This window comes from Anopheles coustani, chromosome 2, assembly GCF_943734705.1.
Source record: "Anopheles coustani chromosome 2, idAnoCousDA_361_x.2, whole genome shotgun sequence".
Taxonomy (NCBI): domain Eukaryota; kingdom Metazoa; phylum Arthropoda; class Insecta; order Diptera; family Culicidae; genus Anopheles; species Anopheles coustani.
The window spans coordinates 55304663-55321096 of NC_071289.1; the positions used below are offsets into that span (position 1 = coordinate 55304663).

The window sequence follows — 16434 nt, forward strand, 5'->3', positions numbered from 1 at the left end:
CGTGCGATTGAGCAGGGCTAGGGAGCACGGAGAACGATCGTCGTGCGTAGAACCAATACCACTCCGCCAGCGGGTAGCGTATTGTCTTATCCATTCATGATCAACCGTAGAACGAATCAATATCGCACCGCTGGCGTGCGGCTATAGCCGGCACGGTAGGTGACCGCACGTCTGGCGTGCGATTGAGCAGGGCTAGGGAGCACGGAGAACGATCGTCGTGCGTAGAACCAATACCACTCCGCCAGCGGGTAGCGTATTGTCTTATCCATTCATGATCAACCGTAGAACGAATCAATATCGCACCGCTGGCGTGCGGCTATAGCCGGCACGGTAGGTGACCGCACGAGGAATCAATACCGCACGTCTGGCGTGCGGTTGAGCAGGGCTAGGGAGCACGGTGAACGATCGTACGTAGAACCTATACCACACCGCCGGCGGGTGACGTATTGTCTTACACATTCATGATCAACCATAGAACGAATCAATATCGCACCGCTGGCGTACGGCTATAGACGGTAAGGAACCACCCCGGTGGCAAAATGATCATGCTTTCTCGTTCTGTCGGTATCAATTGTCAATTGGACAGAACGAGAGAGCATGCTGATTTTGCCACTAGGGCATCGTCACACAGCTGGCGAGTCGTGATTTTTCCTATGTATGCATAGTCGCGACCATCGGCGTGCGGAAGAATCATTTTGGTTGATTTGAATGTGCGGTACTCGTTCGCTCAGTAGAAAGATCAGAGTGAATCATACAGTTCTGATTCAATTTGCCCATGCCTAATTTCGATACGACAAACCGTTCAATTAATACAATAAGCATAGACTAAAATGCAGCATTAGAGACAAACTACCTGAAAAACTATATAGTTTTCACCGTTTCCTTGAATAACGTTGGGGATGAGAGGTATAAAAATACTATACAAATGGAACGAGGATACACAATTTTGAGATATTCTACGTAGCTTTCAAAATATCGAAAGATGTTTTCCAATAATTATGCTTTTAAAAAAACACTGGTTACCACAAACCACTGATGGATATGGGTTTGGCGTAGTTGTTTGGTGGTCTCTCGACCGCGCCCTGGCCCTCGCCACTATGGCAATGCGGAAGTGAAATTTCCAATCGACACGATCTCAAGAAGTCTGCTTGCACCCATCGTCAATTTTAGGCCTGTTTAAGTGCTTAGAGTAGGTTTGAATTGACCTTCTATCCTCCGTAGAGCATACCATTTCCTGCTGCACACTCCCATCACCATTCTTAGAACATGCGGAACAGGAAATTTGTTGCCGTGAAAAGAAAGGTGATGAAATTTAGGCAATCCAAAACGGAAGGATATAATGATCTGTTAATAAGCCTCATTAAAATTACCTGTTTTTGGGATTTCCGAGAAAATTACTAAAAATACATAAGTACGATACTTTGGTTAATCTTATTCCTTACCCACCGTTCATCTGCGTACGGCTTCGGTCAATTGATAACTAGTTTTTTTTAATCGACGAAAATCCCACCAACCTTCCAATATGCTGTAATATTTGATGTTAGTGAATTCTCGTACACCAGACACACAAACACATGACCATCCGGTTCCATGAATATGGATAATTATTTATAACACCAACCTGAGAAACACTCGGATGGAAATGGATCCGATCGTTTGCAGAAGTCTAACCGGGGTTTCCATTCGCTTCAGGGGCGAGAAAAGCAAGACGCACTATACGCTTATGCTAAGACAATGTTGCACGGGTGCAGCGGAGAATGCAGCAGTGCTGCCTATCGTTCCCGGTTTGATGTGTTCGCAATTGCAACGTTATTGTGACGACTTGCACTCATTTGCATCTGTGCTGCCTTGTAGCGCTTTCTTCCGTGAGGAGATGGGGTTAATCTGGCCATCGTGCTGGTGTATTTGCGATTCAAGCAAAATCAGACTGAGCGATCTTAGGTTTCACGTTCGCTGATTTCATTTCCTCCGTTCATGAAGCGAGCTCATGAAGTATTCCGTTAGCCGGATAAGGTTCTTGCATCAATTATACCGTATGCTAAAATCATCTTTAAACCATTTTAGCAATTTTATTTTAACCAAAACGTAACGTAACGTTTTTTTTTTTGCAATTTCCTTCCAAAAATGATAGTTTAGAAACATGATTACCATTTTATTAAATTAAAAATAACCAGTGAAAGAGAATATTTTTCTGCTTTCCTGTTTTTCATATTTTGGTGATAATAATCGACCGACGACGGCACAATGTTGTTAGGTAAAATTATTCAGGAAGTCAAAATATTTTCCAGTGCCTGGTTAATGCCACTCTCTGGGCTCTTTCTTGTGCATATTCAACACATTGGCATAAACTAGAGGTGAGTCATACCTTATGGACTGGTTTTTCTTGAGACCTGTTGAACGATTTTGCATGCGACCAAAACTGCAGGAGAGGCCGTTCCTTTATTATTACGCTTACTTTTATTTTGCAAGAGCATATGCCTTTACCTACGCATCATTCGTCCCAACGAATGGATACCTGGTTTCTACCTGTAGTCGAGGACATTCCCCTCCTCCAGGAATTCCCCCTATTCATCCAATGCTGAGCCGGTTTATTCCGTGGTACCGACTTGAAGGTCAATATTTTGTAGATCAACAAACTAAAATCCCGCAGATGCGTATCTCTGCATCTATATGCACTCTGGAAACCCTGGTTTCGTTGTGGTTGTTGTGAAAAATTAGGAAATAAATTGTACCTTGTCAATGAGCGAATGCTTTTAATTTTATTCATAACATTGAAAGCGATGACGTAACTCGTATTCAATATAATTAGGCATTTGAATCAGCTTGATCATAGTATACAGAATGGTAGAGCATAAATTTGAAATATTTAAACTCACATAAAAAAATTGTTTATTTTTCTGTTCGAAATGGTTTCTAAGCAAAAAAGTAATGCAGATACTTTTCAAACATAAAGAGAGAAGTAAAATTATCTTTAAAGTAAATATGAACTGTATTCAATACTAGACCGGAAGAGCGTTGACCTAAATAAATAATTTGCTGCCAGTGCCAACGGGCAGATAGTGCAAAAACCAGCATAAAACACATGTTTTCAAGGGACTAGGAACTGCCATAAAATGTTTACAACTATATATATGGACCGTGAAGGATGGACATACATCTTCTTCTTCTTTTCTTCTTCTTGGCGTAACGACCTCTTGATCATGCCGGCCCGTTAAGGGCTTACGAGACTTGTTTCCCTGTAGTACGTGGATAGTCAGTCCTCTCGTACAGGGGAGGGTACGGTCTCGGTTGGGACTCGAACCCACGCCGTCGAGGTGGTGAGCCCCGGCGCTCATGGGCCGATTTTCTAACCGGCGCTAACGCTCGGCTGTCGCGATGGACATACATACATGACATGAATATAGTAAATGACCTGAACGAAGGGTCCTATCTCAAAACGTCCTTTATGAAAACAAATACACTGATAGAATATTAGAAATGAAAACTTAAAGTAATATTCAACACAAGTTACTGCTACTTGTAATATATGAAAATATTACGACATCTTTAAAAATAGAAATATGGCATTTACATTATTCAGTTGAAAAAAATTAAATATAAGTGATATCTATAACTAATATAATCAGTATAACCGATACGTGAGCAATAATACTCTGTTGCAAAATCATTATTTTAATAATTTCGAATTGGGCGGATGCTGCGCGGATATAACGAATGGCATCGGTTTACCCTCTATTATCAGAGCAAAGAGGTTTTTCTACGATTAAATGATTCTTTTTTTTTCTGACTAAAGTTTTCACAGGTTCAAGACCAAGAAATACGCTCAACTCGTGTTTATAAATTTTAAATTTATAAAAATATACAACAGCCTATTTGTTCCATTTGCATGACCTTTAGATATGGATACAATATCTAAATTGCTATGCCTCAATATTACAGCGATCACTACACGTAAACCTGCACGAAACGTAAATTTTATCACGTTGAACTATTTACGAGCGTCTCCATTTATCTCCTTTTATAGAATAAAACCGATGTATTGTACTTGAAGAAGTGAGTCACAGGTTGGCTACATCGATTAAAAAAATCCCGATACGACATCTCGTAAGACGCACTCCAGGGTACCTTAATAGTTTCCCACTAGCATCGTGCACTTCCTCTGTGGTAACGATGCACTTCGAGGGAGGATGAAATTGTGTATCATAATTAATTAGGGCCTCTAGTGCTATTGAATCGCTGTTACATATATGGTTAATATGGCTCCATTTTACGGCTGTGGCGAGACCGCAGCGCGGTTTATCTACCAAACAAATCTGCACAGTCGAGGCCCGCGATTGTCTTCCCAGCCTGAGAGTGCACTTTCGGTGGAGCCTTCGCCCTGTGCGTCTGTCGACACGACCTTCTTCTCCGGAGGCTACGGTGCCATTTGTTAGCTAGGTGCAAGGAAACGGAAAGCTTTTGAGCATGGTACACAAATACCGCTTCCCTCTTGGTGCCGAGTGGAACGAATGTCAACGTGAATGAATGCCGAGTTGGATCGACGGTTGGCCTCGTCTTTCCGCGACATGCCATCGTATTTTACGTTTTGGTACTAGCTTTAGCTGGCGAAAAGCTATGGACTGAGCCCCGAACACTTGTTCACGGTGGTTCCCGATGATTGGGATGGGGTTTTCCGTATTTTGATTACAACCGGATTCTGTGAGAGACAGAGTTTTTTTTAAAATATATTCAGTGTTACACAACCATTTGGACTTGTTTTCCTATTTGGATTAAATAATATTTGTTTCATATTTTCTAGTGCAGTGTTTTGTTTGCAATCTATTGAGATTTTATTAAAGTCAGGATGTTCAATTACACCATATTCGTAATAATAATAATAATTATTATTATTCGTCCCATGAGCGCCGGGGCTCACCACCTCGACGGCGTGGGTTCGAATCCCAACCGAGACCGGACCCTCCCCTGTACGAGAGGACTGACTATCCACGTACAACAGGGAAACAAGTCTCGTAAGCCCTTAAACGGGCAGGCATGACCAAGAGGTCGTTACGCCAAGAAGAAGAATAATTAATAATTTGTTTATTAAGTAATTTATGTATTAATACGTTTATACATTTTATTAACTTTTTATTTATTCTTGGTTCAATAGTGAAAATGCTTGTGAAACTTGCATGAAATATTTCTTATAGTTTTAATTGAGGGTTAAGGTAAAATCTCCTAACTTGAAACTATCTAACTACTCGGAACAATTGGATTTCAACTAATCATGATGAAGCTGGAGCTTCGCATTTTAAGGATAAAATTGTGTTACTTAGACCGTAACACGACTATATGTATTTCTTATTATTTCTATGCGTTATCTGTTATGTATTTTTCTTCTCTTTGTGTATATTGTAAAATATTAATAAGTTACTCTCATTACAATAATAATAATAATAAGGGAGTCCGTGAAGGCCGAGCGTTAGTGCTGGTTAGAAAATCGGCCCATGAGCGCCGGGGCTCACCACCTCGACGGCGTGGGTTCGAGTCCCAACCGAGACCGGACCCTCCCCTGTACGAAAGGACCGACTATCCACGTACAACAGGGAACCAAGTTTCGTAATCCCTTAACGGGCGGGCATGACCAACAAGTCGTTGCGCCAAGAAGAAGAACAAGAATAATAAAATATAATAAAAAGTCGTTCTTTTGATAACAACTTCAGTAGCATTAGACCATAAAACTAGAAGTCATAAAACGTAACAGAGAGAAGAACAGTATTATTGGCATTTGTGATGGCATCAAAATTTATATTTTAGCTTTGTTTTTTTGCCAGACGGCGACAAGTTGTAAAAAGCCCTGGTACTTTATGTTGCGTTTCAAGCTTTTTACAGTTTTTTTTTTAAATTATTTTGGGGTCCCTTAACTCCCATAGACATATCGTGGCTGAAAACCAGCGAGAAGAATTTGCACAAAGTCGCTGTTTTTCCTGTCAAGCCTTCCGGCGTATGGGGAAGTGTATAGTGTGCAGTGTCTTCCGGAATTAAGCAACTTTATCAGAAAACATCATAAAGAGCACGATTCAGTGGTTTGGACATACCTGGCCACAGTAAATCATGTGCAAAGAGAATCGGAGGAGTTGAACGGGTCAAATATAATTGATATACCCGACACTGCTAACCCTCCTTATGACTCTCAACTTCAACCAATCCTAAAAACATTTAACACACTTAAAGGTAGGACCTATTCTAACATTTTAAACTTTTCTTTATTCAATTAGCTTGGTTAATGTTTTTCTTATCACCGATGAAATTTTTTTTTTTTTAATGCAAACGTTAGATACGGCTTGCACCGTGGAACAGATATACCTATTTGTAGTATAATTCGCCCCACCCCGACCACCCTTGTCGCGATTAGCGACCGGGTTTGATCAACTATAAGTCTTTCGCTAGTAAATTCACTTACAAATTGGATACGTTTTACATCATACGGAGGTGATCTGTTAAGACCTTGACACAGTTTCAATTCCAGCCACAATAGAAGACACTATGCAGAGTTCAAACAGTGTTACACAATGAACAGCTGCGGTAATTATTCGAGTCACTGCTACGCTGTAATAATTATTGTGTCAATCCGAAAAATGCCGCCACCCGTGATTTACTGGACATCGCGATTCACCTGGGAACCGATTTGGAGTGGGTCATGTTTTTGGGTGGCCTTCCGACCGTTCTTATGGAATTTTAATTAGCACCGCTATCGGCTAGACCCTCCCCGGGCCATGTTTTGATGATGGGGAAGGTGGCATCAGTCCATTAGCGGCCGATTGCAAACTTGTCGAGTCCGTATCGGACGCCGAGAGTTCTCATCATAAACGAAGATAGCAGAGTAGCGACCGCCGCCCGAGCCCACAGGGGCGATTATCATGTCTGTGATGGGACAGTATTGATTGATAAAATTGGGCAAAAAAAATCGCTACAAAAATCAGACGTGACGATTGGCAGGGAAGATTGTGATAAACTTGCAACATGACGTCGAACATGGATGGAACGTCGAAGGTATGCAGCCCATCAGCTTGGCTGACGTTTCTTTGAAAACGCGCCCTCTCCTTCCTCAAGCATCTTACCGGTCCGGTTAGACGGCTGCGATGACCGCATGAAGGACATTCCCAGAACACAACACGTAAAAATTCGTCATCCAATCGCGACTGATCGAGTGTATATTCGCGTGTCCGTGAGGGCGTTCCACCTTCGCAAAACCCACTCATTTCGTTCTTACCTACGTGTACAAGACGTGTTTTTCATTGGTATGTCGGCGAAAGCACAACGACTCACGATCGTCAGGGAATTTCGTTGAGGTAAAGACGGATGACTCTGTCTGCTCGAAAGTATAATATAATTATAGGCCTACTTCCAGATGACGTCATGGCGCAGTCTACTTGTTTCGCTGCGCCACGAGACGATTCAATTGGAAATTCGACTTTTATTAAGCTGTTTATTATGCGGACCTCTCTCGCATGCTGTCTGGCGATTGTCTGCGCCAAACGAGTTTGAGAGCGTGTGCAATTGGGTGCAAGTTTTGCTGCATCACTCCCTTCTGGTGGCAAATATGGGCGCCTCGCATTCATAACGTTCCAAGTTTTCAAGCAACCCCTGCGTGTGTGGTGATGATTTTAATTCGCAAATACACACAACACTATCTATCCCGCTGCAAAACACATGTGATAAAATGGAGGAAGGAAAAAAAAGTTAGTCATCACAGATTGCCGCGATAACGGGGGGGAACATGAGAAATGGGAACATGTTCCGGATGACTGCCGTGCGCTTGAGGGGTCCACAATGTCCGATTACACTGCGGAACGTGGGACGCGGAAATGCCCGAACACGTTGCCAGTGGTGCACAAAATTGTTTAGAACGCCACGCAGCACACGTCGTTTTGAACAACGCCCCGGACAATGCCGTGATGCTGCTGCGCTCGATCACACTAATTACAAGCAGACACAAACCAGGCGGCACATCCTCCGAGCAATGTCATCGGGGATGATGACACTTAGTAGAATATAGACCGCACTGTGTGGCCAATACCGAATGGACATGGAAGAATATCGATGCAATGGAGCAATTTTATCATTAAACCTGTATGAATAGTAACTTTGATTCGTGCCGTTGTAGGAAAGATGGATTTTATAACCACATGGTACCAGCAGCAAATGTTAGGAAAATGTTGGGATTTTCATAAATCTTTAAAGATTTTAACTATACACCGGTGGTTTTTTATTTGTCCAAAAATGTGTGTATCGTCCTAAGTTTTCTCAGAACTTACCAGTATTTATCAAAATCAAATACTTTAAGGTTGTTGTATACAATTGAATCAAGAAAGTGGAATACAAATCAAACTAAAAGTTCCTCTTTTGAACCATCAGAACTTTAGGAAAATTTGCATAAAGTTTAAAACATCATCAAAATAAAACCATTCATGCCTTCTTTTCAACATTCCATCCAATTTGACTATAGCAGAGATGTCAAACATGCGGCCTGCAAAAACGTTGTATGCGGCCTGTGATACCTTTGAAATATTTATTGTGAACATGGCTCCACGAACTATGGGTTTTATACCCGCAACAGGACTGAACCACTGTCAATTTGAACAATTTCTATGTGAACGTCATACTCACCATTGATTAACATCTCGCCGACGTATGGTGTTGGACAAAGGCAAAGATTTTACACAGATTTTTACACAGAGCTTTGTTTTACGTGAAAACTACTGGCGTGTTATCGATCAATGGGGAGTATTACTTTCTTATAGAAATTGTACACTACAATAATTATTCCCACAATAAGACATACTGAATCATTACATCATGCCTTGTTTCGCTGAAAATTGCTTATATAATGATAGTGGAAATCTCAAGAAAATAACATACAACTAATAAAAAGTTGTTTATGATTCATAGCAAATTTATAAGAGGTAATATAATACACCGAAAATTTAAAAGTATAAAACATGATTCAATGTTAAGTTTAAAGCCCACTGATAAGAACCTAATTTCATGAATCCAATCAATACTACGTTTTGGCCCGCAAATCTGTTTTGGGAGGAAATGCGGCCCGCAAATTCAACTAAGTTTGACACCATTGGGCCGCTTTTCTCGTACAAGGAGTACCACATCTTAAATAATTTAATTCTATCACATTTGAACGATAACCAAGACATTTTCTCCGAAAGCAACAAAACTCGAAAATATTTTGTAAGTAAAATCAACAACATTAAGGTGTAGAAGTTGTGAACTCTCGTTTTTGCTCAAATTGTTGGCCATACGTATTTATAAAAAAACATTTCAGAACAAACTAGTATTTAGTATGCAATTTCATTTCTTGTCCAAACAGTTTCAAAACATCGAACTATATGTAGGGATGTGTGATACAGCCTCCATTACCATTGTACCTGTATACGTAAGTATCAAATTTACATCATTTGGATACTATGTTATACACATTGATCTTTACCCGGTTGACAAAAATTCAAATTTTTTGCAGCTGTCATGTAGTACCAGCAAGTTTTTCCATGGCAGTTTGCTGGGACTCTTGCTGGAACTACATAGTACCAGCAACAATGTCAATTTCTGTCAACCGGGTATTTACCAGCTGTCGGGTATAATTCAACTGTAGAATAAAGCACAAAGCAACATTTAGTAACATCTAAACCTAAATAAATCAATATAAACTGTCTCCAAAAACAAAAACCATCCATCTATAAACAAAATATATCCATCCTAGCCCAAGCTTTTTGATGATGGCCTTGGTTTGTTTGATCGTTCCCCACAGTGGACCAGGTGTACCGTACACAAACAGCATCCCCTGAGAAGCATCGGATGTCCATCTTTGCGATCGGTCTGTATTTGTTTTTGTTTACCAGACGTGAGGCTCACTGGCGCCCATTATCTTGCGTGCGCTAGATGACGGAAACCCGCGTCGTACGATGGTGTCATCCCCAAAGAAAAATAAAAATGAAACCGCGTATACCGGGGCGTGTGCTTTTGCGACGATTAATTGGATTCACATAACCGTCGCGATCGCTTTGGTACAACATCATCACCATCATCCTCTGTGTGATAGTAATTTTTCTCGAGTCGTTGGTTGATTACCATGAAATTCGCGTTGCCCGGTCCCAGGCGCTCGGAAACAGCATGCAACGCCCCGGATGACACATGGAACCCCAATTCGTTAAGCTGCCAGTCGGACCGGGGAATATTTTTCCAGTGACTCTATTCTCGGACGAAACAATCAATTTAGACGCAATAATAACTCGCCATCGGGTGATTTCGATTGGTCGCCCTGGAAAAGACGTCGTTGTGTCGTGGATGCATGACATGTGATTAACAAATGAATAGTCTTTAAAAACAGACGACGGAGCTTCATTGGCAATAAAAAAATACAATTTCTGGTTTTATGTCTTTATGCTTACCTTTTCCGAAAACTGATCCCGAGGCGTTCGCGAGATCGTTAGAGCTCCGAGGGCCTTCGCCATATCGTCGCCACTGTGCGATAAGGTCAGCATGGTTCGTCTGTTGGCGCTGTTGTGTTTCGGCTTTTGTCTATTGGCCTCTGTTCCACGCCAAACAACCCCTAACGCTTTGCTCTCCCACACACACACACACACACACAGAATACAGAACACTTGTTTCACTCTCGATCACCCCAAAAGCGCAGGTGAACTCGCGCTAAAGGCACACAAAGATTCCTAATGTGACAGGCGTTGGATTGATCAAGAAGTAAGCTTCCGTTAGGTTTCGAATATGGTCCGAATAGACACACACACACTCATATACGCGCGAACGATAGAATCTCACTCTGTGTAGTTAAAAACAAAAAAAGAACAACCCGTTACACTGTAGTGGACAGACGCAAGTGGACACAAACATATGGGAACTAGAATTCCCAGTTGAAATATGCGCGCGTGCACTCGACCGAACGATCAACGAAAGTAGCCTCGAAAAATCATGCAACACCGTTTCCGGCACACTCGGCGGTACTTGTTCGCGACACTGGAATATCCGGTGTGTTCGTGTGTTGTTTCTTAATCAATTTTTTCCACCGACAACGAGACGGTCATCCTCCGATTTTCACGTGCCCTGGAACCACGTGGAACTTTGGTTTGCGTGGCGAGTCGCGACGTTTTGCGCTGCAAGGGCTGAACCACAATCGAACCAACCGACTTCCGAAAGAGTACCAACAGAAACCGACGAAACTGAACTGAAGCCACATCCGCTCCACTGGAACGGTCTAGGAGGAATGTCGCGTGGACGTGCGCGGTCGTCCGGTCCGAGGGTTCGCACACCGAATGTGCCGAGAGCACACTTTACGCACAGCTCGTCGTTGTTAGCGGTTCGCGCAAACGCGCAATGACGACAGCAAGTGGCGGTGCTGATGATGATGATGGTATCGATGATGATGTTCCTAAACCGTTGCGGGCAGGTCCAGTCCACACGGGGAGACGATTCTGTGTTTACGCGACCGGGACAGACGTGAAGCAAGGACGACGCGAAGGATGCAGACGTGCGGCCTCGGAATGACGCGCACGGCTCCGGAATTCGTTCCGGAAAGTGACAGATGGTCAGTTTTGGGCGTTGGGCGCGTCTACAGGCGGCGGAGCGTACGTACGAGTGCGCAGGATACGATTGGAGGAACTGGCACGCTGCGGGCGCTCCAGCTAGACGTGAACCCCGCACACAGAACGCACCGCACCGGATGAAATCTCGCTCGTGTGGCTCGCGGCCGGCAGCGACCGAAGCGCGAGAGCCCACGATCGGGCCGCGCAGACAGACAATAGCTCGCTGAGGCCCGCCGCATCATGCGGGCTCCGCGAACCGGTTTCGGGATTTGAACGTGGAGTGGGCTCCTCGTGCTGTACGTCGTCGAACTGCTTGTAGGCTTTAGAGGTCTCTCGCGCTAACCGCGACGGAGGAGGCGACGGCGGATCCGGCCGAAATGAGTAGGTTGCGTTGGGTGAGGTGTGGGACGGCTCGCGGCCTGGTTGGGTGGGAACGCGCAGGATGATCCGATAGCCCATTTTGCGTCGGTGTGCGGAGCAATCGTACCGTGTGGAAGTGGGCATCTGGAATCGTGGCCGCGGTGGGTTTTCATGCCACCTACTTCGAGGGATCCGATTATGCTCTCGTGAGCATGCGGCTCACTCTCCCACACGCGCGTCTTTCTGCGTGTTGGTACACCTGGCGATCGTCGGGCACGGATGAAAGATCGCCGGATCTGCGGTTCCACAAGGCGCGGATTACCTGTGCGCCAGCGGCACTATTGCCGCTCCTCCGCGGGTTCTTTGCTTTTCATGCCGTTTTTGCCAGTGTAGGTGCGCATCGAAACGTCTCTGAATACCACAAAGAGAATGCGAGAGAAATAAAAAATTATTGAAGCAATTGAGAAAGAGAGAAACGCATCTAGAAGAAATATACAAATCTTTCAAATACATTCTCAAGAAAAACGTTCCAACCAGCAATGTGTGCGTCTGCTCTTTCACAGAATCAACAGCTGACGAGCTCCTTGCATTCGAATGAACCAAACACGTCATTTTAATCTGAAGAATCACCCTAATTAATCGTACATTTTGTTCTATTTGTACAGATAATATTACGTTAATGTGCATTATGTTGATTTTCCATTTTCAGCAACTATTTTTCAAAATAGCCTTAGAGTGGCCCATCTGAGACTCGGAGGTAGAACCTTCTTTAAAGGCTGATTCGCACGTCGGCAAGTGGCAAGTGCAAGTGGCAAGTTGCCGCGTACCTACCCCGTGCGAATCAGGACCTAGCAAGTGGCAAGTGGCAAGTAGCTACTTGCCACTGGAATAGAACCGAGTCTATTTTTCGGGCAAGTAGCTGGATGTATTGGTTGACAACTCGTGTAATTACAAGTTGTCAAACAAAAACTGTTTCATTTTCGTGATTTGTTTACGATAATTTTCGACTAATGGCTGGTATCGCGAACGAATCGATCGAGACGATTTCGATCAAAAGAATTAGTCGAACGAAATCTAAATCTACTCGAAATAGCTATCGGCAACGGGGTTTCTGTTTCGATCGATGAACTATGGGCGTTCGTAAAGTCGAGCAGCAAGCGAGCGTAAGGCCGGTCCTACACTTTGAGCGAATGTTGCGCTTGTCAATGCGAAAGTTGCCCCGGGCAGCGCGAATTGCGCAGGCCAACGCGAAACTCCATATGAAAAAAAACCGATTTCGTTCGCGCTGCGTTTATAAATTGCGAAACTCCACCGAGGGCGAACGTTCAATTTTAACCAAGGTTTTTATATCATCAACTTGGTTTGAACTGAAGTTGCTCAATTTGAATTTGGTTTGAACTGCTTCAGAATGTAAACAAGTTATTAATTTCATATACCACTTTGACAGATCGGACGAATAAGTTCGTTCGCGCTGGTTATTTGGCAAAACCGGGCTACTTTTATTCGTTCGCATCGGGCGAACTTCGCCCCGCGTTTAGGGAGCGCTTAAGCGATTTGTTGTGCACCACGCAGCTGGGATCGGGCATAGATTTTGAAAAGTATAGGGTATCAATAATTTTTTTACGAATTTGTTGTGCACCACGCAGCTGTGCACCGGTCATGGGGTATTAGCCATCGTCGCACCCAGCTCAATTTTCTCAGTATATTTCGGATCACATAGGGTACCAAGAATTTTTATGAATCCGAATAATCGAACCCAATTTATAAAAACATCAAAAATCACTTTAATACGCCTTCGTTGAATCTGTTTATTTAAAAGAAACATGTTTGCAAATGCTTATGCGACCGCTCTCGACCTGTCTAAATCATTTCGATCGAGAAAAGGCGTATGCGATAGTAATTCTCGATCGAAATCGAGTCAACTGTTGACTGCTTGAAAATTTATAGATCGTTTGCTTCTACGTTTCGTTCGCGATAGGTCTTTGTCATTCCGATGAAGCAAATGAACCAAAAATGAACACTTTTCGACAGGTTCATGCAGTCGATCGAAATCGAAACCGTTCGCGATACCAGCCAATTGAGGGTATTTTAATTGGGAGCGCGGAAACGATACGAACTGTCAGATTTCTCGTCGCGGTCCCATACAAAAGGTAAACAACACCTTTGAAAAAAGCGAAAAAATGGCTAGCCGCGTCGTTTCGTTTCCGCGCATCGTCTCGACACGTAGGTGGCGTCGTTTTGGATCGTCGAGATGGCCAGCCATTTTTTCGCTTTTTTCAAAGTGTTGTTTACCTTTTGTATGGGGCAGTGTCGAGAAGTGTATCGTTTCCGCGCTCCCAATTGTAATACCCTCAAATGTTCGAGAAATATTTGAGGGTATTATGATCCAGTTCCGCGTTATTGCTCGAAAGTTTCCGCATATTTGCTCGAATAGCAACCTGGGTATTTATACAAGTATTTCAAGGTATATAAATATATAGTTTTTAACAAGTTTCGAGCACTTTGATTTTTAATCAATTTTCAAAACGATCGAGTTATTGGTGTGTTTTATACTATGGCTAAATGGCTAAATAAATCAAAGTGACTTGTCTAAACACAACGTTGATATGAAAAGTGCATCCTGAATTATCATGTTCTTGGTAAATACCAAGATCCATAGAACCCACATATGCTTCGGACACATACGGTCTATAGAGATCCATCGACCAGGAGGTGCTTGAAACTGCTCGACGATAACGACGCGCGTCGTTTCGTATCCGCGCATCGTCTCGACACGCAGGTGGCGTCGTTTTGGATCGTCGAGACGCCCAGCCATTTTTTCGCTTTTTTCAAAGTGTTGTTTACCTTTTGTATGGGCCAGCGTCGAGAAGTTCATCGTTTCCGCGCACCCAATCATAATACCCTCAATTATTTGATCGTATCGTTGATCCATCTTTTCATTTATTGATGATGAAATAATGGTAAATTAAAGTTTATTTGTTATTGTGTACTTGTGTGAGTGAGCAAGTTACCGGCAAGTACTTGCCTGCAGTGCGAACAGCTACTTGCCACTTGCCTGCTTACTTGCCACTTGCACTTGCCGACGTGCGAATCAGCCTTAAGTCAATCCATATCCTGGCATGCGTAGATGATATTGAAGGTATTGATAGAAAAGTCTCCTATGTGGCAGATAAGTGAAAAAGCATCTCCTATCTGGAAAAAGGGTGAATTCGGTTTAACAGTTTGAATCACTACTCAACTAGGGTCAAAGGTCAGCAGCGGCTACAAAATCGAAGACAGATCAGTCGTGCATATGCAGTTAAAGCGAGGATTGATAATACTATTGACTAATTGTGATCATCGAGTCTTGATTCCATTATGAGTTTCGTGTGGAAAAAATATGTCCCTCCCGTAAAGTCTTGATACCATTATGAGTTTTTTTGTGGAAAAATGTCCCCTAAAGTTGATCGTGCTCAACCATTTTTATTGCATAATCCTAATTATTTCAGATAATTGCATTCATTTACTATCTTTTCAATATTGTACCTTGCTGACACACTTTATTTTGTCGATCAAAAACAATACATGTCCGTTCCGACAAGCTATCGATTTTTTATGTATTTATTATTTTTATTGGAAAGAACAGTCTAGCCATATTGCGTACTGAGAAAAGCTGCCCATTCTGTCAGAAGATATATCCTATTTGCAATCGTCTTCTTTCACTGATCTGCCCCTGAATAATATACAGTTTGTTATACAAAGAAACTAATTGTTGTTTTTCTTATATATTTAGCCTATGAATAACTTCGTTCGAAAAACTTGTTCTGATCTAACATCAGGGTTTTTATCTCAAAGAACATAGCAATGAATTTGAAATTGGAATTTGGTTAATCTAGAGTGTCTCTAATACGCGAATTAATTGTATAATCATCCGACAGTATGAAATGGATTTCTTCTTACATACTAACATTTTCAATAGTTTCAATATTTTACGAAACCGCATAATGAGAAGAAAATTTGTATTCGCTACAAGCGAATTCAAAAACGTAAAAGCGTTAGCGACGTAATTTAAAATTTGATACTCAAAGCTCTTTTGAGCTAAAAAAGAAGCTTTAAAGCGTACGGTAAATGAGTAAAAAAGCTAGTAATTCAAAACATTAAAAACAGAATTTGTCAACAATCCATTTGGAAGTCCATTACACCAAACGATAACAAGCAACAGATTTTGCTTCTACCATGGCAGATCTATGATGAATTTGTTTTCCTGTCCTGTTTTGCCAGTTTCAGTTCGGCAGTGAATCAGAGCGGAGGTTAGCAGTGCAGTTCCTGAAAGGGTTAGCGGAAAAGTAAGGTTACGGCACGACCGCGTGGTCACGCCGAGCTGGAGCTCAGGTCAGAAAAATCCTAGCTGCCGCACATCTCGTTCTGTTTGAGTCAATCAAGCGGACCACGAGTTCTTGTGTCCTGACAACGGAAGGAATTATCCCTCCCGTGGCCGGCGGGTGGA

The 16434-nt window shown here is 42.6% G+C and overlaps 1 protein-coding gene across 1 annotated transcript in view; it reads right to left on the reverse strand.

Annotated features, from left to right (window-relative positions):
* The window catches only part of LOC131266205 (four and a half LIM domains protein 2), a 122832-nt gene extending 112294 nt beyond the window's left edge, over positions 1 to 10538 (reverse strand). The window contains exon 1 of the mRNA XM_058268600.1: positions 10443 to 10538. Within this exon, the coding sequence (XP_058124583.1) occupies positions 10443 to 10535 (93 nt within the window). The 5' untranslated portion in view covers positions 10536 to 10538. The remainder of the gene's footprint in view (positions 1 to 10442) is intronic.
* Positions 10539 to 16434: the final 5896 nt, after the last annotated feature.